The sequence below is a fragment of the Asterias rubens genome, chromosome 19 (genome assembly GCF_902459465.1).
Source record: "Asterias rubens chromosome 19, eAstRub1.3, whole genome shotgun sequence".
Lineage (NCBI taxonomy): Eukaryota > Metazoa > Echinodermata > Asteroidea > Forcipulatida > Asteriidae > Asterias > Asterias rubens.
The window spans coordinates 4,287,600-4,315,236 of record NC_047080.1 but is presented as its reverse complement, the minus strand read 5'-3'; the positions used below and the strand labels follow the sequence as shown (position 1 = coordinate 4,315,236).

The 27,637-nt window shown below is 40.4% G+C and overlaps 2 protein-coding genes across 2 annotated transcripts in view; both read left to right on the top strand.

Annotated features, from left to right (window-relative positions):
• Window positions 1–4,838: 4,838 nt before the first annotated feature.
• On the top strand, window positions 4,839–22,076 carry LOC117303311 (insulin gene enhancer protein isl-1-like). The gene is made up of 4 exons (XM_033787478.1): window positions 4,839–4,907; window positions 19,469–19,589; window positions 20,326–20,531; window positions 21,250–22,076. Exons 1-4 carry the CDS (start codon window positions 4,839–4,841, stop codon window positions 21,709–21,711), a joined length of 858 nt encoding a protein of 285 aa, XP_033643369.1. The 3' UTR covers window positions 21,712–22,076.
• A 3,804-nt stretch (window positions 22,077–25,880) lies between these two features.
• The window catches only part of LOC117303525 (serine/threonine-protein phosphatase 1 regulatory subunit 10-like), a 36,122-nt gene continuing 34,365 nt past the window's right edge, over window positions 25,881–27,637 (top strand). The window contains exon 1 of the mRNA XM_033787751.1: window positions 25,881–26,348. The gene's annotated coding sequence lies outside the window, so the exon portion shown is untranslated. The remainder of the gene's footprint in view (window positions 26,349–27,637) is intronic.

Sequence of the window (27,637 nt, the reverse complement as noted above, 5' to 3'; positions counted from 1 at the left end):
TGACTTGTCTTTCATTCAAAACAAAACCACCACAAAAACAACCCTGGGGATGTAAGATGAAAGATGCAAACAGGAGGACGGTCACCCTTGAGGTTTATGTAAGACTTCCATAGCCCAACGGACCTCGTTACTGTGTCAATTATTGTTATTAAGATATCTCCCCATTGTTTATAGGTCTATCTCCGATTGAAACACTGCAACCATAATCACAATCAAAACCCCTCTTTAGATTCACACTATTGATATATCAGAGGGAGGAATCATCAACCCATCAAAATCACTACAAACTCTAGTTTGCATTGTTATTCATCTTCTTCTTTTTCTTCTTTTTAATTTGGCAACCTATCGGCGTCTATTGTTTTTGTCTTAGATTGAAACACTACAGTTTTTATGAGAGAGATTGGCTATTGCCAGCTTGGTGTTTGTATAGGTGGGAGTTTGCCGAGTTCCATTGATGGGAAGATCATTCAAACAAACAAACAAACAAACAAACAAACAAACAAACACACATAAACAAATATTTAAAAAAAAACTAGATCGAGTCGTTTATTTTCTTTTTATAACTTTTTTAAAATAACATTGATGGATTTATTTTAAAACTTCGTACCCAAGTCCACATCGCTGTGCGTCCCCTTCAAAAGTCAGACCGTTTGGCAGCCACATAGCGCGGGCTGGAACCTAGCTTGACGTCCCTTTTATACACTTCATGATTATTGATATTTGAAATGTTGATCTAAGACGAAATAAACACTCCACCAACAATCGCTGACATCTTATACTCTTCATATAAGTATCTATCCGCAAAGCGACAACAAACCGTAGTAGCGTTTAGAAAGATTCGTCGCTCGCTCGACACAGACAAAACGGACCCAATTTCATGGAGCTGCTTATTAATATTACAAGCAGAATTATATTGCATAACATTTTTGTTTTGCTTAGTAGATAAGAGCACAATACCAGTCATAGATTGTACATGTGATATGGTAGCTTGGCTGGTAACCTTATTTTCGTAAGCATGTTTTTGTTTGCACGGCGCTTCCATGAACTGAACACGGAGCCTAAAGCAAAGGCCCGAACCGAGGCTGGAAAGGGCAAATAGTGTTAGTGTTGGCTTAGTTTGAAGGGGGAAAAAACAGACTCTGACAGCCTCACTTTCACCAATATGTGTTTAAAATGGAAAATGACACAGCGACTTCAATGAGGATAATGGCGGCTGGCCCACCAGCCTCGTAGTTTCTTGTCAAGCCGTTATGACCTGTCGACAGACGCGGTCTCGGCGAAAGACACGTGTCCCTCATTCTATGTTGTCACGTTGCAGCATTTGCTCCTTGTGCCAAAATGAAGATACCCCAGGGTTTTGAGGATTACACGCCGTATATTTCTCATCGGACTCGATGCAGCTCTTGCTCGCCCGTTTTTGGTCTTCTGTTGTGCAAATTTGTTTTCCTGCGCTTCAAAATTGCCATCCTCAAAAATGATCGTAATCGATTAACAAAAACAAAATTTCCAGCATTGAAAAGCACTGTCGACACTGGCGATTTTGTCAGTTAGTGATTCAGTGGGTTTTTAAAGTAAGTGATTCTACCCGTTTGTAAAGTTGATTCTGTTTGTAAATTTGTAAAGTTAGTGATTCTTTTTTAGGTCTGTAATTTCAGAATTCTGAGGTAAACAGTGCATGCCACGATGTTCGAGACCAGGCTAGATTTTGATCGTACTGTTATGTGCATTTTTATTATCGTTGTAAATTCTCATTGACGTTTGCAAACATTACACACCAATACAAACTACTCGAGGTGTCTATGACATAGAACAGAAAATTGAACATATACTGCAGTTGAGGTTGTTTTTCCCCGTTCTGGACAAAACAAGATATTGGAAATTCTTTGGAATCTTTTGTTCTGTTTGGTGTTTGGTTGTTTTTGCCTGCTGTCATCGTGTTCCCTCTGCTCAATAGCTACTTCGAAACATGATTATGTAAAGGGTCCTGACTGTCCATTCAACTTTGTTTTGGAACCAATCCATTATACTATATGTAAGGTTCAGAAACAGTTCTGTTTGTTTGTTTGTTTGTCTGTTTGTCTGTTTGTCTGTTTGTCTGTTTGTCTGTTTGTCTGTTTGTCTGTTTGTCTGTTTGTCTGTTTGTCTGTTTGTCTGTTTGTCTGTTTGTCTGTTTGTTTGTTTGTTTGTTTGTTTGTTTGTTTGTTTGTTTGTTTGTTTGTTTGTTTGTCTGTTTGTCTTCTGTTTGTCTGTTTGTCTGTTTCTCTGTTTCTCTGTTTCTCTGTTTCTCTGTTTCTCTGTTTCTCTGTTTCTCTGTTTCTCTGTTTCTCTGTTTCTCTGTTTCTCTGTTTCTCTGTTTCTCTGTTTCTCTGTTTCTCTGTTTGTTTGTTTTCTTGTTTGTCTGTTTGTTTGTTTTCTTGTTTTTGTTTTTGTTTCACACCATCAGCTATGTTACAAAACAAAAACCCTTGCCCCAAAATGTGTCACGACGACTTTGTATACTGAGCCCTTCTCAACTTTCCAAACCTCAAAAGCGAATCCAGCTGACATAGTAAAGTCGACAATAGGCCCCGTAACGCGATACGTACAGGGGTTGGTCCATAGCATCCAGTCATAATCCGAGTTCCGTAGTTTTGTTATCCTTTCTGTCAAAATCTTGAGGGCAAAACCCTTAGTTTCGGAGTTGTTACAAAAGGAAATACTTATGACTTTAAGTTTCCCCCCCCCCTTTCTTTTTTTTTGTGCTTGTGTAACAATTTCCACTTCTTGGATAAAGACCCGCGAACAATATTCTTTCCCCGTACGGCATGATGTTTAGCGGGCCGAGAGGGACTTGGAACACCGGGGAATAACTGACAGATGCCCCGGTATTGTTCACAGCTTCGTCTCCTTAGGACGAGTTTGTCTATAAACGGCCGGTCTATTTTGCTAACCCTGGTCCCGGTGTTTTCTCTAGCTTAAGACCGTAACGGCCTTCTGGCTTGGGGCGGTGCATGGGTAGGAAGTCTCCTTGATGCTTATTTTTGTGACCCATTCATGAGTTGCTTAAAAAGGGAGTGTCGTACATTATTTAATACAAAAGGCTTTCCTGGTCAAGACTGAGTCAACCGGCTTTGGCTACGTCTGTTTGGCCGTTGGCTGCTTCGATAACTCTGCCATTTACAGCCAGCGATCCGAGCCGTTTAGCCGCCCTATACCAAAGCCGTCAATTTAGACCCGGGCCGCCAAACCAAGCCGTATCCGAATTTTGGGGTGCCATTCATACTCGGAATGTCCGAGGTTGAAAGGGTACAGTATTTTACCAATTTTTATTTAACAATCCCTAAAAGCTACGACCGAAAAAGTTATGGTATATGATCATTATTTGTGCATGCTCTTTAGTGTAGTTCATCAACCAAGTTGAAATTCTCACCGTATCATGAAGAAATAATAACAATGAGCGCCTTATGCAGGAAATATTGAATGTTTATTTTGAAAATCCTTCACTGTCAGTTATTTTTCGGTTGAAGCGACTGGTTATGCTTTATTATATTATTTAATATTGTCTTTACCACTCGCGCCAAGTATTGGAATGGATACAAATAAATAAGATCGCTAACCCCTGAAATACCTGGGCCGCGTATGACGGTCCACCGTGGAATGTTGATGTCGCCTTCAATCTTTCGTCGCTGCCATCAAACAAAAAACCCATCTGCATTCCATATTCTGTGTTGGCCTTTTCTTTTATCCCTAAGAAACTCTGGCAATCTGTTATGGAAACTGGTTTAAAGTAAAGGGAAATAAGTATGGAATTGTACAATGTCATGGCGCGGCCATTTTGTTTTGTTTGCGTCGCAAATCCGCAAACGGAAACCTTGTTTATTTGACATGGTGTTATGACTGGGAACCCTGGTAAATATAATTTTGTTGTGCTTAGCTACTTTTTGTGCTTAGCTAATTCCATGAAATTGGGACATGAACCTGATATGGGGGACAATCTAAACATTGTGCTTATGTGTGTACCCCCCCCCCCCAGTCCTTGCATGAATTACTTCACCGCGAATTTCAAAACCTCAAACCTCCATAAAATGGAGAGCTTTGTCCTAATTCTATAATATCAAATATCAGTGGTCAGCTTGGATACACGACAAAGGCGCACCACGCTCAAGCCAGCCAATCAGATAAGTTGATACAAACCGAGATGGACATTTACAAATCACCAGTCACAACTCGAGTTGTCTAACATGTCACATTCGTCAGACGAGCCAATTCGTTCCTTCTCCTATACTCGGATACTTGCTACACAGCCCTTCTAACCCCCCTATATAACCAATTTGTCAGTTCGTGCCTTTGTGCTCATTGGAAAGGGAGAAATCACGTCGCCCCCAGATCCATTAACCCGTGTCCCTGTTGTCCTATTGCGCTGAGTTGGTCTCTTGTGACCTGGGGAGAAGGTTGCTGTCCTCCAACGCGATGAGGAGAAAGGTTTAAAGGGACAAAAAAGGCAACTAAACAAAACAGTTCGCCACTGTTTTAAGTTATCTGCATTGAGGAAAACTAAAATATTGAGTTCTTCTGAAGACAAGCTCCATATACCAATCGAAACGTCGATACCACACCGGTTCTTCGCACAACCAACACATCTCCCCAAGGAGGTTCATACATAGTTGTATACCGGAGGTTTACTGTTTTCTTAAAAAAATATGAAACACTCAGCGACTCGACGTAAAAAATAAAAACCTTTTATTTATAAAGTAAAGACCGGTTTGATTTATGAGGTTATGCTTGACGCAGGTACAGTTTACTCAGGTGGTGAAAAAGCCCTGGAGGATTTTTCATGTTTATTTCCTCTCTCTCTCTACATGGAGAATCGTCGAGGAGAGTTTCTAGGGGTTCGTAGGAGGACTAAAACTGATACCGTCGATCGGCCCGTGAGCCCCCACGTCACACAGCTCCCGTCCGGGGAGAGACCGTGAAACCTGATCCAGGGGTTAAGGTCAGGGGGCGGATTGGGAAAACTTAACCCCACTTCGCCTTCTTTGCGGTCTGTTTTGCCTCATACCCTTCCAACAACAACGCCGAGACCCCGGTATGGAAGATTAAATAAACTCAGGAACTCCCCCTGTCTTAAAGTTAAAGGAACAGATGGCGAACTTGAAGGTTGTCCCAACCCACCCTGAAAAACCTAAAAGCTATGCTGCAATGTCCTTTAACATTCTCGTATCTGTGTGAATAATGAATTTGTAGTTCAAATATTTACTATAAATATATTTATACTATTATATTTACTTTAAGGCACTGAACATGTGCAGTATTGGTAATATTACTCAAAATAATGTTTGTAAAAATGATCGTCTCTTACCATGAGTATAAGACTAAGAGTTCATAAATAATCATAAACTGTTGTGTATTTTTACACCATGGCGAAGGGTGTGTTGTTTTTACACCATAAAACCACACGTTCATCAAACTGACAGTTTCAATGCGACTAAACAGTAAACTAGAAATAACAGCGAAGGGTTAAGCCATTTTGCCCTTGCATTTAGGAGGGTGTGACCAGACGATGTGCAGAAGTTTTATGATTTGAACCACGAACTAGCCCGTATTATTATGGGGTTCTTTTAGAAGCCAACTTTCAATTTCCGATGAAGGACTTTAAAGACGTTGGACACTATTGGTAATTGTCAAAGACCAGTCTTCCCACTTGCTTTATTTCAACATGCATAAAATAACAAACCTGTGAAAATTTGAGCTCAATCGGTCGTCGAAGTTGCGAGTTCACGAAAGAAAAAACACCGTTGTCACACGAAATTGTGTGCTTTCAGATGCTTGATTTCGATACCTCAAAATTCTAAATCTGAGGTCTCGAAATCAAATTCGTGGAAAATTACTTCTTACTCGAAAACTACTTCACTATAGAGGGAGCCGTTTCTCACAATGTTTTATACTATCAACAACTCCCCATTACTCGTTACAAAGTAAGATTTTATTTTTTTATAAATATTTTGAGTAATTGCCAATAGTGTTCACTGCCTTTAATTATTTTCTGAGCTGACATAATCAAACCTTGACCGGTTTCTAAACCTAAACACCACGTGCACACCGGCCGTGGTTGCTCCAAGCATGGAGGGTATAGTCTTCCCCATGCTCCAAGTCAATTTCAGTAAATATTACATACATTATTGCCTGTAGTCCGGAGGGGTGTCCCTCCCGTCTTAGCCATGGGGGCAGCAAGAGGCAACAACTCCTTGTTGATGCTGCCCCTTTTTGCGGCCCCTGGGGGTCATGTCCGAGTTGATGGGTCACCCGTGGTCTGAAATTTATTTGATGGAATAGGATGGCCCCGGGATATGGACATCGATACCCCCTCTAAACACCATGGCCCCTACACGTGTGTAAATTATCGCTCACACCCTTCGCGAGTAAATAAAAAAATAGTATTCTTTACGAGGTTTGTACATACAAAATTTGTGTATAATAAAGATCGCGGTGTCTTCGCACCATTTACAGGTTGACGTTTTTATTTGATGGTGTTATTTATCAGCTAACTATTTCATGTTTTAAATGTCTTTGTGTGTGTGTGTGTTTCAATGCAGGCCTCTCTGTATGTTGTCATTCATCAGCCGTAGAGTGAACGTTCTCATTACTTGTATGGATGAACTGGAATGAACTTATGAGGGGCTCATTAACAGTGGGCAAGAAAGAGGCAAAGTTTGTACGGCATTGCCTTTTTATAACGGCAATCATCGTGGAAGAAAAACATCTTAGATATGGACTTTTGGTATTTGTCATCGACCAGTATCTTCACTTAGATGTGTCCCAAAATCATGCAAAAAATTACAAATTTGTACTAAACAATTAGCTCAATTGGTCATCGAGTTGATCGCTCCCCACCCATTACCCCAAATCGAAAGACGTTCTCTGGGTGAAACTTCCCTCCACCTTCTTCAGCCCTGACACCCATCCACCCCATCACCCTACTTTAACATTACGCTGTGTCTGTGTCTCAAACCTTTGCTCATCGTAGCCACAATCTCGTCTACCTCCTACAAAGAGTCACCCAAACCAACCATGTTATTAAGGTGCGCCGTTGTCGTTCCCTCTCTGCCTCCCCCTACTCCTACATCCAATCACCCGCGTCAACCTCCCATCCATCGACCTCCTTATACATCCCCAGCCAGATCCCAGTACAACACTAAAGAGTCACCCAAACCAACCATGTTATTAGGGTGCGCCCTGGTTCTCTCCCCCCCCCCCCCTTTCTGCCTCCCCCACTTTTACACGCAGTCACCCGCATCAACCCCCCATCAATCGACCTCCTTATATATCCCAGTCGGATCCAAGTACACCCTCCTCACTGAGGGTTGAATGGTCGGGTGCTGTGCCTGGCGAGGGAGCACCTAGTCTTGGTGCAAGACGTTTCTCGTTTTCCTTTAGCGCACAGCGCAGCCACATCGACCGCCCGTATACACTCACCTGACGTAGCCCACTCACCGCCCCGCGAGAAACGTCCAGGGAGCACCCCACTGCCGCGCACCCTGAAGGTTGCTGTCGTCGCAACCTGCCCAATGTTCCGTCCAATTTACGAGCGCTCATTTCCCATGTCGAAAGGCAGTCCGCCAAACTCGACAACCCGGGGAAGATTTATGCCCGAGTCTCGCTTCCACTAACCGAGATCTCGCGTTATCTCGAGGGAGTACGGTAGTGTTTATTGCTGGTATACGAACCCCCTCTCCAGAAAAACTTTTGATTTATGGTCGATTTGAATCTATGACGGATATAATACAGGGGTCGTGGCCAGCTAGGTGACATATCGCGATCCTATGTTTCGTGACAAAGTTCGGGACGCGTGAAATTCATTTTCTCCAAGCCCCCATCTGCGGAGTAGACGGGAGGGTCTCCAGTGGCCCCTTGCGTTTGACCTCTGAGGTCATGGGGTCAACTGAGGTCAGTGTTGAGATTGGGGCGGCTTTCACTGCCACTGACATTTTTTCACCGTTGATGAAATATGGTGAGCAGAATCATATCTAACAGGGTTTCATTGTACTGTGGAGTGAACATGGGGTTGTCGATTTGAACTTTAGATATACAACATGGGGGGGGGGGTCATTGAGGAAACCTCAATTCAAAGAGTGTTTCTTTTCTCATTTCTGTTGGGATCATCTGTAAATCTCGAATTTGTACAAATCTTCATCCAATCCTAATAAATCTTCAGAGTTGTGCCCACCTTTGTTGTTATGTTGACATAACTGTAACACGACTACAATCAGATGGGGGTGATTAAACATCACTACCTAAAATAACCTGAGTGATTTATTGTCAGGAGAATTATAGACGAATTTGATTTAAAGATTTTGAAAAAAAATTGTTGACCCTATATAATTTATGTATTATTTATTGCATTATCTTTTGTACAGGATTTAAAGATCAGCAAAACCTGTTTTACACCGTGGGGCATAAATAGCGAACACTAACACCACACTAGACAAATAGAAGACAATAATTATTATTCCAAACTTTAGCACAAGCAATCTTAAAAGATAGTCTGCATTTCTTGTATTAGCACCATGCCTTTCAAAGTACCGAAGACACTAAACACTCAATTTATAAACTGACTTTAGCTACCATAATTCGTGGGAGCATGGCTACGTCCTACTTAATACAAAAACGTACACAAACATCGTTACTATTCGAACCCAACGTTTAGCGTGTTCGAAGTGTACAGACACAAGCATGTAGAGAAGATTGTTCGGTTTATTTTTGCGAAAGTTAAGTCAATAAACTGCCTCGCGTCTTTAATACAAACACCCCGCCGAATTCCACCGTACGATGCACCAGGCATTTCATTCGCAAACGTCGCCTAGACATCTGTTCCAACCTCCCGTTATTATTCCCTTTCCCTATCCTCCCCTCTTAGGATTTGTTTAGGAGACATGGAGAGTGAACTTCTTGTTTGAGTGTTTGTCTGTCTTCACTCGTATCTTCATCATCATTAATATCAATCTGGGAAAGGGGCACTGCTCCACATCGAGTCGAATAAACTGTGATATATTACAAGCTTCATGAATCTTGGGTCAGTTCTCCTGTTCGTTTCTTGATGGCGACAATCTCCCAATTTACTGTGGTTTGTTTCCATTACATCAGAGTAAAGAGTAAAGAGAAATTAATAACGATATTCTGAAAGCTAAATAAGTAGGCTCAGCCAATAACCGTACCTTCCGGATCTGCCAAGGTAGTAGTTACAAACAGGACAGTTCTTTTTAGAACTGAGAATATAATGCAAGATCGACAGTTCTCTAAAGTTAAAGTTTTTTTATTTGACTTTTAGTTTTTTTATTTGGTTTGCGGTAACACCATGTGTGTATCTACTTGCCAGGTAGTGTTTGTCTTGAACTGTCTTGCTTCTTTTTTAAACACAGAACTGCAAAGATGACACCGAATACCTTTCACCGAGTCCGAAATAAACTCTCTTTAAAAGTCGAGCTCTGTGCACAAAAAGACCCCAAAACTTCTCTCCGCTCTTAAGACAACATACATTTTACACGATACGAAAACACCACCAAAAGGACCTTCAGGCCAAATCATTTTGCGGATTCCCTTTCCAAAAAGAAATATATCTCTCCAGAAAATAATCCCCCTGAAACCAAACAGTAGAAGACAGAAGAACAAAAAGTCCAGGGATATCTTCTTCGGGGTATCTTTCCTCCGCCCGGTGGGCGGTGGCGGGACCCCGGGTCCTCCCAGCGGTCTCCTGCTCTCGTTCGCCCCGGCCTTGTAGTAGTCCTACCGCACAAACCTCGGGGAGCATAACTATGCTTTGTTTGGATAGGTCTTGAAGTTTTTTCTGTAAGAATTTCTCTTTTTTCTGTAGGGGAATCAGATTGAATTTAAATACATCTCAGATGGTGATGTTGATGCTCTATGACGGGTTAGTCACCGATTTATGATAGTGATATTATATAAGCCCGGGTTCTTCCAGTATTGTAAAGTAAAACTTGTGTGTGTGTGCAATGGTTTTGTGTTACGTTTCTGAATACCGTTCGCTGGGATGCATAGCTCAGCTTTCAAAGCTCACTTGCTGTTACCCAATTTGTCCACACTGCGGGGTTGCCGCCCATTCTCTACTTACTGTCGTCTGCGGTCTCGGCGTCGTAGCATTCTTTATATAAACCGGGATTTCGTTCTCTCCCGAAGCCTTCAATAACCCCTGTTCTTATTGGCCGGACTTATACTTTCTTGCTGAGCGAGCAGCACCGACGACTGTTTGGGGTGTACTATTAAACAAATTAAGTATGATACGAAAGACAATGATTAAAAAAAGAGAGCATACCACCTGCTTTTTGCGCAAACCACAAAACGAAAATCTGCAGCCTGGTTTTCATCGTTGACGAGACTATACTATAAATAGTAGGCCTACATCACGACATCAAAATAATTATACACGAAACAGTCGCCGGATAAGCCCCTTGCCTCAACTTGACTCATGTTCAGACCCATCTACTTCAAGACGTCCGTCAGACGGAAGCCGTCTCATCTTGGAACCTTGAACTTGATCAATACCATTAACCCAATTTCCTTAAGGTTAACAAAATAATGACTTTTTATAGCAAATGTTTTGTTTATTTATAATGTTTTGATAGCAGTGTATCTATTTTGACCATTTAGACCACAGAGTTGAATTCGTGTATGATATGTTACACTCTGAACAAAGGTTTCCTACTCGAAATATTATAAGTACCGTTAGATACGCCTGCAAAACCGTGTACCTCCTATTGTCCCTATTTCGTTCAAAACTTTTCTTGCAACAGCTTCCTTTGGTGTTGTACACGTTCTCCAACTGTGGACATTTCCCAAACCGTGGTATAATTTTTGTCTGTCATGAATTTAAACAAACACCACGCAATTTCAATGGATGTTTACATGAATAATTATTTTCTACTTCTAAATTATCTTTCCAACCATTCGTTTTATAGCAAACGCTTTTTATAGCCTAAAAGCGCCCAATACAAAGGCAACGCGCCTCTTCTAACCCACCCTAATATCGATACTATCCAAACCGATACGGCAACAGTATCGACTATAACCTACACAGACAGACGAGACTACAACCCAACTGCAACCCAACACCCCCACCAAGTATTTCAATTTTCTGTAATTGGATATAATTCTCGTCACATTACCCTCTTAGCATGAAGGAATCGTTTAACACTGTAGCGCCCACATGACCACCGTCCGGCCCGTAAAAACCCAGGCGAAGTCACGTCCCTAAACCCGGCCGGGCAAAACACGTGTGCAGGGGGGCAGGACCGAGGTGTATGGCACGATGGATACAGCCCCCGGTGTGACATCCCAAATTAGTCATCATTTTGTATAACAAAATCTATGTTGGTTTTGTGTTGTTGGTGTTATTTGTTTTAACCAATGCAATTATGAAATTTGTATAAAATGTCACGATATTATAATTGCCATTAATTTCATTTCAAAAGGGTCATTTTTGTATTGCAAGATTGAAATGAGTGCAGAAATATGTAGATAGATATTAGAACAAAAAACACATGTAACAGTGTTCTTTTCAATAATGTTGGATCATTGTTTATAGTTAATTTCTTTTATTGTTCCCCTTCCGTTTTAGTATTTTGTAATTTATGAATATCACTATCTCTCTCAATGAACATAAATACAGATTTTGAGACATAAGAAAGTTTCTCCGAATGATTTTGAAATAATTAATCTTGTTTTGTACCCGTACACCGATGTGTGTTATTACTGTATACTCAGTACTTTCCCGAGTCCGGTGATTTTTAAATTAGTACGACGGCCATAACTCAATTGTGCTTAGGACCCTTAACTAAACATTAACTTTTACACTAATACCTTTTGAAAAATTGGGGGTTCTTTTCTAGGGTGGGTTCACATTAATATTCCAGGTAGGTCCCACAGACCGTTAACCCCGGCAGAACCCCCCCCCCCCCACCCCGTTATTATCTTCATTTTTTATACCGACCATAGCCGACCATTGTGACAAGTTTTACCCTCACTATACATTTTTCTTCTCTCACTTAAATCTTTTCAGCTTTACATAGTACATACACAACAACCCCCTGGGGTCGATTTCACAAAGAGTTAGGACTAGTCCCAACTTAGGACTAGTCCTAGGAGATATACAAATTGCATGGATAGTCCTAAGTTAGGACGAGTAATTCGTCCTAACCCGAGATAAGACTAGTCCTAACTCTTTGTGAAATCCACCCCTGGCCCCTTAGCACATTATTGTACAAATAAACATGAACATTCAGAAACCCGTGAATAATAAGAATTTAAAAAAATATATATATAAATAATAAATAAATAAAAAAATTCAGGGAATTTCCACCAATAACTGTTTCACTTGAATGATTCCGGGAACATAGTCACTGAGAGTTCAATGTCAAAATGTTTAGATTTACTACTTACCCAAACAAAGTCCCTGTGCTTAACTGTAAAGTTTGTTTTTACCTTTACCCCAGTGTGTGTAAGCGCTGTATACTCTGTAAACAAAATCACAGACATTTTACTCGGGTGGGAGGTCTTTGAAAACCTTTTGTCATAATTTGTTTGTCACTGTGGTTCTCGCTCTTGTGCAAGTTTCCACCGTGGAGCTAGCTTTTGTATTTACTTCACATCTCTATTAACTTTTGCTTCTCTTGTGTTTTCATCTCTAAGCGCATTAGGGACTTCTCTGTGATTGTGATATGCGCTCTACAAAAATGGTTCATTATTATTTTTATTACGGTCCATCTTATCATAGAGCTGAAAATTACTTTAAATTTTCTGCTCAGCAAATACAAGCAGGATACCAGTCAAAGATTGTACATTTGAAAATTTGTTATGGCTGGTAACCTTATTCCAGTAAGCGTGTTGTGTTTAGCTGTGCCAAAGCAGCTCTGTATAGAACAAAGTTCAAATTAAAAGGGCGCTTTGATACGCACTAAAGATGCGGTCAATGTTTTACACAGTTAAACGCAAGTTGTGTTGTTCCGTTTCTTAACTTTCGCAGTTACCGTACCCCTGCTTTAAACTGAAGACTTTTTTGGCACTAATGCATCGTAAAAGGAAGTCCATTCTTTGTACCAGCAATGGAACCACAAGAGCGGAATAATTTCAGCATTTTTATGATTACTCTCGCGTGCTGATTTGACGGAAAAGTTGTAAAAAGAAGAGAAACATTCCCAACCTTGTATGGGGCAGTACGGGGACACCATGGTCACTGACCTAGCGAGTGTGCCGGTCAAAAGACACGTTCAACGGCACACTATTTGGGGGTGCTGCAGGCTATCTTAAAAAAAAAAATCGTACGCCATAAACGTGCCCGTATAGAGAAATATGAATGAGTTGACAACATGATGAAGTAACTGTAGTAATCGAGAAAGATATGTAGGCCTAATTTGCATTTCTGCATTATTGAAGAAATTTGTCCCCACAGGAGGTTGTTTGTTGTAGCCCTATTGAAGAAATTTTCCCCCACAAGAGGTTGTTTGTTGTAGCCCTATTCCTAAAATTTGCGTAATAATATCACTGGTGCCTTTAAGTTTTCATGTTCCCCTTCTCTTTTTGACACTCTGAAATGTCTTCAATTCCAAGACGATCGACAAACCGCATTTGACCCACATAGCCTAGTCCACCCCTCTACAAAAATGCGGTCACATCAACCCCTAAAACACGCACTCAAGAAGGCCCTCTCAGACTCACCCCCCCCCCCCCTTTCGAACAAAACAAATTGTCTCGTGTAGTTGATGACAAATTATTCTTGTCCCACTTCAAAACTTCTCTCTCTACTAGATTCGGTTGTAGCTTTCGTAGACCGAGATGAGAGTTGACCAGTCAAGGGCTCTGACTGGCCCTGTCTTCCCCCCGGCGCGCCGGCTCTAACCCGCTGCTGGCACCAGCAATATGTCGCCGTCAAATGGGACCTTTCCCCTTTTCAAAATGGATATCTGTCACGTGCACTCTCTCTTTAACAACAGGTTTGAATTTGGCGAGGCCTCTCTACGACTGTTGCATGACTATATTCTGGAATCATTTATTAATCGCGTCCCAGTTTAGGTTTCTTATTAAATTAGGAATTACCCGAGTCAAATTGTGATAACTTTCTCTTTTGTTTATTTATTTGGGGATGTTTTTTACTCTACAACCCCATCGGTGATTCCACTATTCCCCTTAAAACAGTAAACCCACAGAGAACAATTCAAGTGAAATAAACTTGTACTTCAACACTGCCGAACAGCCACATAAGTGTTTACAATTTAGGAAATATTGCACCAAAGGAAGTGGCTACAAATAAGTATAGTGCGCGGAACAAACACCAAGTTTAAGCACAAATCTGAACAAAATCTGGTTTAAAAATAAAAGTAAAGTTTTTAATAATATTATTCAAGATATTCTTTTGTAAGTTGTATGTAATTGCACTTTTAGATTAGTTATTGTAGATTCCTTCAAGTATGCGACTACATGATGTCCTACCAAAATCAAGTAATATTTTGAATGTATATGGTGTGGCTCTTCACTGTAGTTGTATGTGCATTGTTTGCAATAATTGAGCTAAAAATATCTCATGGTATTAGTTTGTCCGCAAGCCTAGTGTGGTTTCTTTCCCTAACTCCATCTCTATTTTTATTTTTGAACAAACTATTTCAATCTAATTACTATATATTATATTTAGACATCAGGACCTTCAGTATTTTTTTGTGTGGATAAAATACACTCATTTTTTCTAAGGATTCAGAGCGAACGGAAGATTTATTTCAAGCTCGCCCCCGCTCCCGTTATTGCTCCCGAAACGTCCGGCCATTAACGAGAAAGACTCTGCTAGGGTCGAAACGTCAGACCATTAACCATAGAGTTTTGCTTTTAGAGTACTGTACATGTTGTTTGCACGCAACATGGAACATGCGTCGGGGAGTTTTTTTCGTTTATCCAAGCCGGCCAAGTTAAAAAGAAAAAAGAAAAGAAAACAAAAAAAACATTCGCCCCTGTACCGTGCCATCAAACCTAGGCCCTTGCTTCTGTCCCCTCATCCTGTCTCGAATAAGATCCTCCGGTCGAGGAAGAAAGTTTGGTTTCGTTTAGACCTCAAGGATGTCCGGGCCGGCCGAATTATCCCCGCTCCGGAGCTCCTGACGCCCGCCCCCACCGGAACACGCCGCCGTATCGCGTCCTTCATCTGCAAATCAGAAACGTCCAAAGTCGTTACTAGAGTCCGGCTAATGCGCATTAGCGGTGACAGTCCGGGACAGATTGGCGAATTGAATCGTTCAAGATGGCCGCCGGTGGCGCTTCCTTGTTTTAGCATTTCCGTTTAGCATTGGGGAGACAAATGGAACTCCTAATGAGGGTTGTGCTCTCTAGAGTAGCCTTCAACAGTAAGCAGTTCAAGATTCGCATGTGATGTATTTGAACATATGCCCTGGCAGCTCGTCTGGTACCCTTCTCCGCTCGCAACATTAAGGTCCATAAGTGCGTTCAGTTCAAAAAGGCCGCTCTAAAATTAGGTGCTGCCATTTTATCTTAAGATTTGTTTATTGTTGTACACATGCCGTGTCTCACAATGTTTTATACTAATAACAGCTCTCCACTCCTCGTTACCAAATAAGTTTTCTGTGGCAACGATTATTTTGAGTAATTACCAATAGTGTCCAGTGCATTTAAGTTCTAGTTTTCGCCCGAATTATTTTTAAAGGAATAATTAAAACAACTTGGTGGTAGATACAGGAGGCCTTGTTGCAACTCTCTTCATCTGTCTCTTGTTTCAGTCCCATTGCTACAATGACCGCGGATGGAACTAATTCAAAATGACTGCTCTGCAACCACAAGAAGGTCTGACAAATCTAGCCTTCGATTGTTCAAGCTCTCAGTGCAGCTTTCATGATCATAAAGCCTTGTAGTCTGGCTGCTCCTCTTAAAGGCGCTGGGAACGAATTGTCAAAGACCAGTATTCCCACTTGGTGTATCACAACATCATACAATAACGAATTTGTGAATATTTGGACTCAATTGGTCATCGAATTCGCGAGAGAATAAAGAAAGCTAAAACACCATTGTTGCACAATATGTGTGCTTTAAGATGCCTAAACTAATAATAAAAGACATCAGGCCTGAAGCGTTTTAATTTTTTTTAGTAAGAAATTACATCTTTCTCAAAACCTATAGAGGGAGACGTTTCTCACAATGTGTTATACTATCAACTGCTCTCAATTGCTCGTTACTAAAAATAATAAGTTTTTATGCTAAACATGATTTTAAGTATTATTACCAATAGTATCCACATGCCTTTAACATCTTCAGTATATAGTATATAGTATATAGAAACTCACTGTCTGTAACCAGTTCAAGATGGCCGCGCTCAATGTTCCTTGTAATCAAATCCATGGATACCAGTTTAGAATAATTAACCATGTATGGATGTCAAAGATGACATTCGTCATTATAATTATGCAGACGTTCGAGATGGGGACATTTTTGGCAGAGGCGGCCGTCTAAACCAGATGATATTCATTAGAATTTATTCCGGGCAATAATCCAACTATCGTAGTGCATTCGCACACTTTGTCTTTCTCATGTTCATGTTTTGATTATTGTATGATAATTTCAGCCGTTGTTTATGGTTGCAAGAAAACTTGACAAAGAAGTAGGAGATGTGAGATCACCTCAATGGGTTTATTCCAAGGAATACCATAAGTTGTTAGGCTGCGTGTTGGAGTTTCTGCTCGTTATAAGGTCCCGTCAAGGGAAATCAGCAAACTCCCAAAAGGGGATATAAACATCAAGCTTGCAACAGCCAATCTCTCTCTTACACTGGTTTGGGATTATGAATTGCACAAATCAAGAAATTGTGATTCAGTATTTAGACAACAATACTTATTTTAGTCAGTTTCGAAGGACCAAAAGTTGTTTTGCGTGTGGGAGCTTTTTTTGTAAAGGAATGTTTGATTTTGTCATAATGTCAAAATTTTCATCACCGATCTCCGTATAGTGACCATTGCAATATTGATATCAAAGTTTGAGATTGTGTTAAACACGTATCCCGAGGGCACTATAGTGGCGCCGATGAGGGCGTAATGGCCTTGCTGTCACTCGAAAAATGTCTGAAAGCCAGAAGAGGGGTCAACAAAATAGTGTAGCAACAGTGGTTTGAGTTGGTCATCCCAATTTAACAGGGTTCGAGAGGCACCGGGGGCTGTTTTGACACTTTCTTCGCTGGAAAAGTGCCAAACACCCATTTACGTTTTTGGTGGTTTTTATCGAGTGTTAACGGTCACTGTGTTGACTCGGAACTGAATTCCCTTGACTGGAGATCATCTAAAACAAACAAACCTTGCGTTTTGGGGTCTCGATTGTGTAGCGCCCTCTGTTGGTTGAGGAGTTCCATCTGAGTGCCATGCCCTCTGATGTTGTGAAAGGGGAAAGTGAAGCAGCTTGTTATGATAATTGAGGAAGAAAGTGAAATATTTACCAATGGACATTTTACAGGCATGTATTTTGACACTGTCGAAAAACAAAGAAACTTTCTAAGCATGTATTTTCAAACTTTCTGAAACAAAGAGTCTTTCTTATTGAATACTCCTTATCCGCTAGCGCTTGTAAAAGCGCGACCCTAGATGGAATGGATGAGAGGGCACCCCTGGCCTTAGACTTGACTCAAGTCCCAATCCCGTGCCATCGCTAGAAAACTGCTTTGCATCCCCCTCTCCCCTATCCAACCTTTCTCTGGACCACTAATAGCTATTTTGACTGCTTAGGGACCTCTCGCACGAGAACGGGACTTGAATCAAGTCTACCCTTGCCTCTGCCTGGGAAGCTGGTGGAACACAAAATTTACCCACATTATCCATAACTTGTGGCGTTTGTGTATTTCGTTTTACTGCTGCAGAGTTTCCAATATGGAATGAATAAGTCAACGACCTATGGGCCAACAACCCGTATACCCCTTGTGTTATTGTTAGGTAGTTGTTTTTTAAAGATCTGTCCAGTCATCATGGGTGTGTGTTTCTCACGAAGCTCACTGATACTTACAGTAATTTGTGTCTGATGAACTTTGGGTTCAATGTGAACAAGTCAACTCTATTTATTTTGATGTTCTGTTGCCCAACAATATCGCACAATGCAGTTGTTTGTGGATGTTTTTATACCCAATGTTTGTTTACCATTTTATAAAGAATACAACGGTCCTGAACGGCAAGGTGCCTTCATGTCCCGTGTATTTATTCATTATACCATGGAGGAAGAAAATAGTGATTATACCTTCCAAAACGAAACACGTCTGTGAACAACACATAATTGTATTTTTTTTCTTGGCACCGCAAACGAAACAAAAGATTCAATCAGTGATTATTTTCCAGCGAATTAGCTCAGAATAAAGACATTCAGAGTTCAACGACATTATGCTGTTTGTTAAAATCCAGTATTACGGTGTACTGGTATTCGATCGAGCGGTTTAGCGCCTCAAGCTGAAGCGGGACCAGTGGTTCGGTGACGGCCCGGCCGTACCGTGCGAGCGACGCGTCCGGCCCGGCGACTTCAACCGGACGCTGTCCCCTTACCATTACCGGGGTTCTGTGAGGCGAGGCACCGCGGCGACTAGCCGCATTACACGACCGATTTGGAAAACTAAATGGGCTGGGTACACATTGAACACGGTTGCCTGAATTCGTTTGACTTTTATTCAATGGTTATTGAAATGACCGTGTATTCACGCATTCAACGCAGGTGACACGACATTGGACCTCAGGCACAAATTTGTTTGTGGTCAAATATACAAAAAAGTACATTTGTATTCATAAAAGGTCCTTTTTATCCAGATTAGTCAGAAAACAAATTGATTCGTTTCATTTTGAAAGCTTGTTGACTTCATTCGAGTATTAGCTATCCATTCAGAGAAAATTCAGTCTGTACTTTGCAAAGGGGGGAAATCATTTGGAGACATCATAACATGTCGGCCTATATCACAGTTGCTTGCTTATTGCTGTTGCGACGATCAAAATAAGCCTGATATGAAAGGAAATAAATTAATCAAAAAATTAATCAACCATTTCTTTATGAAATGTCTATCCAAGCTGGTTGTATGATTATGTATATTATTCAAACTAGGGGATGTAAGTTCAATTTCGCTTCCAAAAGAAATTGGTGCACCGTGCAATCAAAATTCCTTTCTATAGTGTTGTATACAGGCCTACCTGAGCTTGCCCAAATACAGACGTTTACATTTGACGTCACACGTCGAGGCTCGTGAATTACGCCAGTGAGTGGCCTCTGCCCTTGGTCAATCCCCGTCCATCTTCACCTTTCACGTACATTCATATACAGAAAGAAGCTTTGCTGCCAAACGTCACTACGGACCAATCAAAACACAGATATGGAAAATTTACGTCACTGCACATTCATCCATTGAAATCTTGTCCAATGAAATCACTGATTCTGTAAAACAGATACTTCTCTTTATCCTTGCGGATAAATACAGAGGCCCAGTCTAACCCCGAGCTTGCCCAAATATAGTGCCCTCTACGGTCGAGCATACCGCATTGACGTATTGACGAACCAAACAAGAACAGGAAAACTTGAGAGAAATAACCACGTGCAAGGTGTGGCGCCAAAATTATTGTTTGAAGGCCGTTTAGTCCGTGATATAGTTGGAGATGCACTTGACTGAAATTCGCTAGTAGTATAGTTGCAACTTCATTGAATTCTTACTTCTGTCATGGTTCATTTCCTCACGGACCGTGGAGCCCAAAACGCTGACATTGAAGGGAGGCCACATGTCGAGAGACGACAGGGAACTAAGTGGAAACGGCTACTAAAAACGACTTGTGGATATACCACGACACGCACTAACAACCGAAAAACATGTAGACATGAATAGACAGTGCGCCGGTTGAAGTCAGGGGTTCCTGCTGGTTTTAAAATAATGTTACTCTTAATTGTGACTTCTTGGGGGAGATTGTAACATTTCGAACTGTTTTGTGTTGGAAATGAAACAAGAAGTTCAGTGGTAATATTGTGTACTTTTTACAAAGTTGATCACCAAAAATTAAAAACAGTGTGCGCTTCCCGCTGCTCAAATATAGGATTCAAATTGTCCCTAGCTACCGGGCAATCTCGGTGGTCTAGTTAAAGACATCTGCTCGAGATTGACAAAGGATGTGGGTCCGAATCCCACCTTAGTAATATGCATGTGATTTTGTTTCTACATAGAACTCGAGTATAACTCTTTGTGAGATCTTTGTGCGATCTCTTGTGAAGAACCCATGGATAGTCATAGTTCCATAAAGAGATAACTCTTTAACAATTCTGTATTTTTTTCTCTGTTAATTTCTCTAGGTTTGGGTGGGGTTGACGGACATCTAGGACTGGACAGCGACGGGTACATGTCACAGCAATCACAGCGTACGAAACGAATGAGAACGAGTTTCAAACATCATCAACTACGCACAATGAAGTCTTACTTCGGTATCAACCACAACCCTGATGCTAAAGACCTCAAACAGCTCGCACAGAAGACTGGTCTCACCAAAAGAGTTCTGCAGGTAAATGACGGTATTTTGATCGCCATTGTGTTTTTCTTCAAGGTATAAGGGGCTCTTCCAAACCTTTTTATAGCGCTGCCGACAGCCATTCATTCAAACCATACAACTTCGGATCGTTGATTAGTTTGGCACGCGATACCTTGCCCCCGCATATCTGTGTAAGTTTTTCCAAATTAATCAAGCTGATTGGGATTGCATCAGAAATGTTCAAGAAAATGTACAATAGCGGTAATTAATATTGCGAGAAACATTTGATAGGTTTCAATTTCAGTTTCAAAAAGTCGGCTGATTAAAAAATCCAAACCCTGAACCGATTAATCCCCTGTGCTCATCTTATGTTGTGTATTAAAATAAAATAATAAAAATCACGCAAAAGAACCCAGTGTCGTAAAGAGAAGAAGTTCGCCTGGTAAAATTTCATAAAGCTGTTCAGCAGAAATACTGCTTGACAAATTTCTTTGCTAAAAAAGCTAAAAATAAATGGAGCACCAGTCTCAACAATTTAAACTCTATGGAATATTGACTGGTAAACTGTTTTGCTGAGCAAGATTTTCAAGTGCTTAGCAGGTTATCCATTTAAGTTGTCAGCCTGACCCACAATTGGTTCAGGCACCCTGACTTCGACTGTGAGTCAATTATGACTGTGAGTTTCTGGGGTGCGGTATTCTTTCTGATCAAGTTAGTAATCATTGGGTTTCAAACTTTCCTTCCTTCCCAGGTTTGGTTCCAGAACGCCCGTGCCAAGTACAGACGGAGCCTCCTCAAGAAGGACCCCAACGGTGACAAAGGCGTTGATTGCTCGTCTCCCCAGGGAGACATGACCGGTACCTCCGTCTCATCCCCGTCAACCAACGGCCGTAGCAGCCCGACGTCGACGACAGCGGGCGTCTCAAGCCTCCACGGAGGGTGCACCAGCGGCTCTGAGCAGGGGTCCATAATGGGCTCTCCGGACGACGATGACGACCTCGATGATGACGCCTCATTTACCTCAGAGGGGCTGTCCTACAGCGAGTTGAAGAACGCCTCCGAATTGTCTCCAGCCGTAGCCGACGATGTCCTGACTATATCAGCCATGCCCGCCCACTCCCCGAACAACACCCTGGCAGGGGACTGCCTGCCCTCACCGAACGCCCTCAGCGGCAGTGTCTTGAGAACTAATCTAATCGACATCTTCAACTGATGTAAATTGATCCGTGGTCATACCTCCCAAAAACTTGACGAACATAATTTCCGAAAAACCTGACAATATTTCTTGTGAAATGTTTCCTCGAAATTATCCGTCTTTGTTCATGTTCAGGGGGGAGGGAAACGGCCACCGTCCCTTGACAATATTGTACCAGCCCTGAACAATTTACCTGGCTTTTCATGCATTGGGTTGCTGCTGTTGTTTGTTGTTGCTGTTGTGGGTGTTGTTGTTTGGGTTGTTGGATTTGTATTACGACTGAGCTCAACGCCATTGCCTTGTAGCATATATTAAAGGCACTGGACACTATTGGTAATTACTCAAAATAAAACAAGCAATGGAGAGCTGTAGAAATTTTAAAACATTACCACATCAAAGGTGCCCAGTGTCTTTAAGAAGGATTAATAGTTCTGGGTTAACAATATTTCAAAGGACTCCTGTATATACTGTCACCTCCTGCCTCAAAATTAACTTATTATTTTCTCGTGTGATTATTGATATTATTATCAGACACTGTCGATAGATGTATACTTTATTTACTGTACATTTCAGAGTTAATATTTCATTGTAGTTTTGAAGTATGTTTTTTTGTTTTTGATAACCATTTATGGTACTCAGTATTAACATCTTGCAACTAAAATTGTGACCACAAGGTTCCTAGAAGGGATGAATCTAAATCACTATTCTGCCATTTTTTTTTCTTCTCGTGTTTCCAGCGTTTTACCTGTCGAATTACGAATGCGAGTTATTTTATTTAGAGCAAGGGGCCAAACTTGCCTGCAGCTTACCCCCATTACACTGTAAAAACAAGTGTTTAGGTTCTGTAACAGATTTCGAACGCGGCAAAGGGTTTAGGTTAAACACTTAACGGTGTATAGGGCCCATGAGTTGTGTTGTAAAGCAGTGGTTTAAACATCAAACTTAAACACTGGTGTATAGCAAACTTTGATGTACATGAACATACCTCAACACAATGCAAACGGCTGATGCGTCAAACTAAACGCGTCATAGTAAAAACTGTAAACATTTGGGGCGTTTAGTTTGACGCATCGGCCGTTAACATTGTGTTTAGGAAGCGTTAAAAGGTCCTCAGTACATCAAAGTTTGCTAAACACCAGTGTTTAAGTTTGATGCTTAAACCACTGCTTTACAACGCAACTCATGGGCCCTATACAATGTTAAGTGTTTAACATAAACCCTTTTACGCGTTCTAAATCTGTTACAGAACCTAAACACTTGTTTAGACTTGCCGCTAGTCTTTCGTGCTTGATACACGGGATGCATCACACGTCTTCACTTAAAACTCGTTAGTTAAAGGGAAGGTACACGTTTGGTAATTACTCATAACAAATATTAACTTAAAAACTTACTTGGTAACGCGCATTGGAGAGCTGTTGATAGTATAAACCATTGTGGGAAACGACTCACTTTGAAGTAGCATAGATCTTGAGAAAGAGGTAATTTCTCACTAAAATAATAAAATACTTCTAGCTAGAAGTCTTTTTTCTAATCTGAAAGCACACAAATTCGTCCAACAAGGGTGTTTTTTCTTTTATCTTTTTCTCGCAACTTCGATGACCAGTTGAACCCAAATTTTCACAAGCTTGTTATTTTATGGTTATGATGGGATACACCAAGTGAGAAGACTGGTCTTTGACAATTACCAAACGTGTACAGTGCCTTTAAGTACAGTGCACATTATGTCATACATTGTCGAAAAGTGAACTTACAGAAAGTGATGTAAATTGTGATCCGTCCCGTAATGTAAACAAAAACGTATAATTATGCATTAATTGGACGACGTCATCAATTATTTGATGACGTATTAATTGCCTTTTGTTTCCCAAACAACTTCTGCTCAGGAAAAGAAAGCAACATGTTTTTGTTGTTTTAATCTGAGGAGAGAAAAAAAGCGTTCTGCAACTACTTCCGTATAAACTCATTATAATTTTAATTTTAAAAAGTTAAAACTTTTGTAACAAAGAACGTTGTGTAAATAATATTGGTGTTATTTTGTTTTTGTCAACAAATCCATTATGCCTATGCTGCTGCACTACAAAAAAACACTTTGTGTCTTTTTCACTTAAGAAGTGCCATCTTGGGCCCGAACACACACTCTAACAATGTAATATATCTTTGACGGTTGTTTTAAAAGAACTCCCCCCAAAGTTTTCCCCGATAAAACACCTTTGTCCCACTTTCTTTTGTGCACGTAGAATATTTTGTTGTTTGTTCTTGGTATTGTTGTCGAATTACTTTTTCTTCATTTTCTTCACTGAGTGGAAATGATTTATATCTTAAACATACGGATGAACGCGCTTTATTGGAAACAATTCGAGAATGTTTTGTTGATGTTACCAAAAGAAGAAAAATAAGCCATTTTGAAACACAGCTTACACACAGGTCCTTGCTCTATGCTCCTTGCTCTATGCACCCATGTTGACTAAAACGGAACGGTAGTTCACCAGTGTACTAGTGTTCGTCGACTATTGTTTCTACTTTACGTTGACTAAAACTGTTTGTTCGACAAATTGATTGTTGATGGGGTTTTTTAATACTCATGTGGATGTAGTGAAGTTGTTTTCATTGGTTTAGAGACGACGTAATCTGTCAAAACGGGATGGTATTATCGAGTTTTTGTTATATAAAAAGTACTTTTTGATGTCATAGTTATGTTCAAGTTATCTGAGAAAAATAACAGTTGGTGTGTTGATGGTATTTAGTGGATGCTGTATGAGACAATTAAGAAAATAGATGCACAATCAGTTCAAAATTGAATAAAACAAATTAAAGTTAATTATGCAAGTGTGTCCGCCCCGTGCAAAGACCGTCCTTGCAGTAAACTAAACGCCCTTGGTCGACGGAACTTTTGCCATTTTTTACAAGCTAAGTGCATGTCATGAATGACAAGGGAAAGTTCGGCCGTTGGGTATTCGCTGCAATCATAATTAATTCGTGAACACTATTCATGCTGCATACACGTAGGTTCAGTGCATGCACCCTCGCTTACGCGCGCACATGTCCACCGGACGGTTTTTGCATAGCACGATTGTAGATGCAAAAGTGTCCGGAGCGGACAGTATTGCATGGCGGACACAATCGCATCTGACACCGGCACGTTAATCCGAAGGTCGTTGGTTCGAATCCCACTCTAGTCAATTCTTTGTTCAACCCCAAAAATCGAAACTTAATTTAGTTGTATATAAAACGTTTACGTGTACATTTTTTGCAAAACAATACACATCGTTGTACAAACAAATTGAATTATTAATGAGTGTTGTTTGTTTTCACTTTGTTAGATTAATTATTTATTAATAAATGATATATTTAAATGAAAGGAAAAACACAAAGGTGAATTGTTTTATTGTTTGATTTAAAAACGTTGTCTTTTATTTGGATTATGGGCGGGGATGGTGTATTATTCTTTGAAAATGTCGTAGATTCAAACATCCTTTCTTTAGAAATTGTGACACAACATTTGAATTTGTGAGGGGAAAAGATTCCCGTTAAGGTTACCCCAAACAAAATGTGTATAACAGGTCAATTAATGGCCCCAATCCTGAAAATGTTACGTTGTAATAAAATGTCTTCATTATTACCCGATTAACTTTCAACAGACATATTATTTGCAGCAACTTAGGGTGGAATCAAAATACAGCGCTATATATTTGAGTGTCAATTCTATGTTCTCTTTCTATTGAAAGTGTGATACCATTAATTCGCTGACCTAATATAATTTTGACAAATGAACTCAACCTGAAAATTCCCTCAAAAGCTTTACTTCAAAAACACCGCTAGACAAACAAACAGCATTTTATATATCCTTGGAATCTGATTTACGGAGCATTTTAAAGACAATGTACACTATTGGTAATTGTCAAAGACAAGTCTTCTCACTTGGTGTATCTCAACATATGCATAAAATAACAAACCTGTGAAAATTTGAGCTCAATTGGTCATCGAAGTTGCGAGATAATAATGAAAGAAAAAACACCCTTGTCACACGAAGTTGTGTGCTTTCAGATGCTTGATTTAATGACCTCAAATTCTAAAACTTGAGGTCTCGAAATCAAATTCGTGGAAAATTACTTCTTTCTCGTAAACTACGTCACTTCAGAGGGAGCCGTTTCTCACAATGTTTTATACTATCAACCTCTCCCCATTACTCATTACCAAGTAAGGTTTTATGCTGATAATTATTTTGGGTAATTACCAATTATTGACAGAGATATTTGGACAGTAGCCTAGTACATACATACAACTTGTTACAATATTTTAGGACTTGTTTATAAGCCCATACTTTAGAAACTTTGGAAGCCAAATATTGTTCCTGAAAATGTTTTAAATACGGGGACAACAGAGGACACAACTCTTTAATATAGAAACTTAAGCTTCAGGTTTATCTCATTAAGAAATTTAATAAGTTAAGATTCAAGAAAGAGCCTAAGAGGCGCCCCCACCATAGATTGGTGCCTTTCCTAACCACCAGAGACCAAGACTTCTTGATGGTTAGTGTTGGACTTGGACCCGTCTCTGCAGTTCGTCTCTCCCGCATCCTCAGGGAAATCCCGGAAAGAAGCTGGAAAGGACAGCTTTACCCACCAATTAAGAGCTCTTTCCACCCACAATGGACGGTAAGAACTACATCAAACTATCTGTATCATCTTTTTAAAACATTTAGACTAAATAATTTAAGGCTTGCCAATTTGGGTTCAGCACAGTGACAATGCTACAAACATCCCTTGGGTTTTTACAGACTATGCATTTTTGTCAAGTATTAGTGTGGCCTAACTCCTCCGATCCCATATCCTCTCCCTCGAATTAGCTAGCAGTGCCCACATCACCGGGCATAGAAATTGCCGTGGTGCCCTACTCTGCTTTTGCTCTAGTAGTGCCCTGTGCAATCTTCAAACACATGCAGCCTGTGTCCCTTCATCAAGTGCGAGTTAAGGCCTGAAAGTACGATGGGGTTTGTTGGGTTGTTCCGATATCGTCTTCATCCATGAACATGGGATTAATGTCACTTCACACAAAATATTTTGAATAACTTAAGACTGGGGTGCCCCCTGACCCTGTAGTAAGTAAAAGTGATTAATATCTGGCCTCCCAGTCCGAGTCTTTCTGAATCCTTCACTTTTAATGCGAAGTTAAATCATGAAGAGGGCCTATTCAATTTAAGATGGTTGTTTTAAATATTATTTGCACACAATTCCTCATCTTCTACAATAGAGGGCGCACTTCAGTTTTAACAATCTACCATAAACAAGAATTAAGCCTCAAATATCAAGGAAATGTCTGAGGTAGCATTAATCTAACCCCTAACCACCCAACCCACCAAATTCATCTGTGTTTTGTTTGCATTCTGTTTCTCCATGAACTGATCAAGTTGTGCCACCAGAATCTAACAGTTTGGGTCTTGAGTTACCTTCTGGTGTTGAATTTGTTAAAGTGACTGAGTAAACGATCCTAGTAAACCACATTACCACTTGATGTAAATTATATTTATAATAATATGGCCAACTACTATAACAAACAGTAACTGTTATAGTGTAAGTGTTAAGTTGATAAGTATTCTATTGAACTCCCACTCATAATATGGTGATCTGTGGAGGAGTTTTCTTTGCATAAATCCTTACTCCTTGTGATTTTCTCAATTAATTGTCCAAACTTATTACCCCACACCCGATCAACTGTTTGTCCGATACATTTCAAAACCCTACCCCTAGTTCTGCATGATTTAATTGATTCAGCGCTACATTTAACCAACCAAGTGGATATCTGGCATTATTTTTGCTGTACATCAAAATTGGTAGTGCTCAGCAGTTATGACTTAATTTTGCTAAAGGCTGTTGCTAAGGACGTCCTACACTTCAACGCACGGTGATGCGTAAATCTAGCTGTAGCCGCCAATACAGACATGACC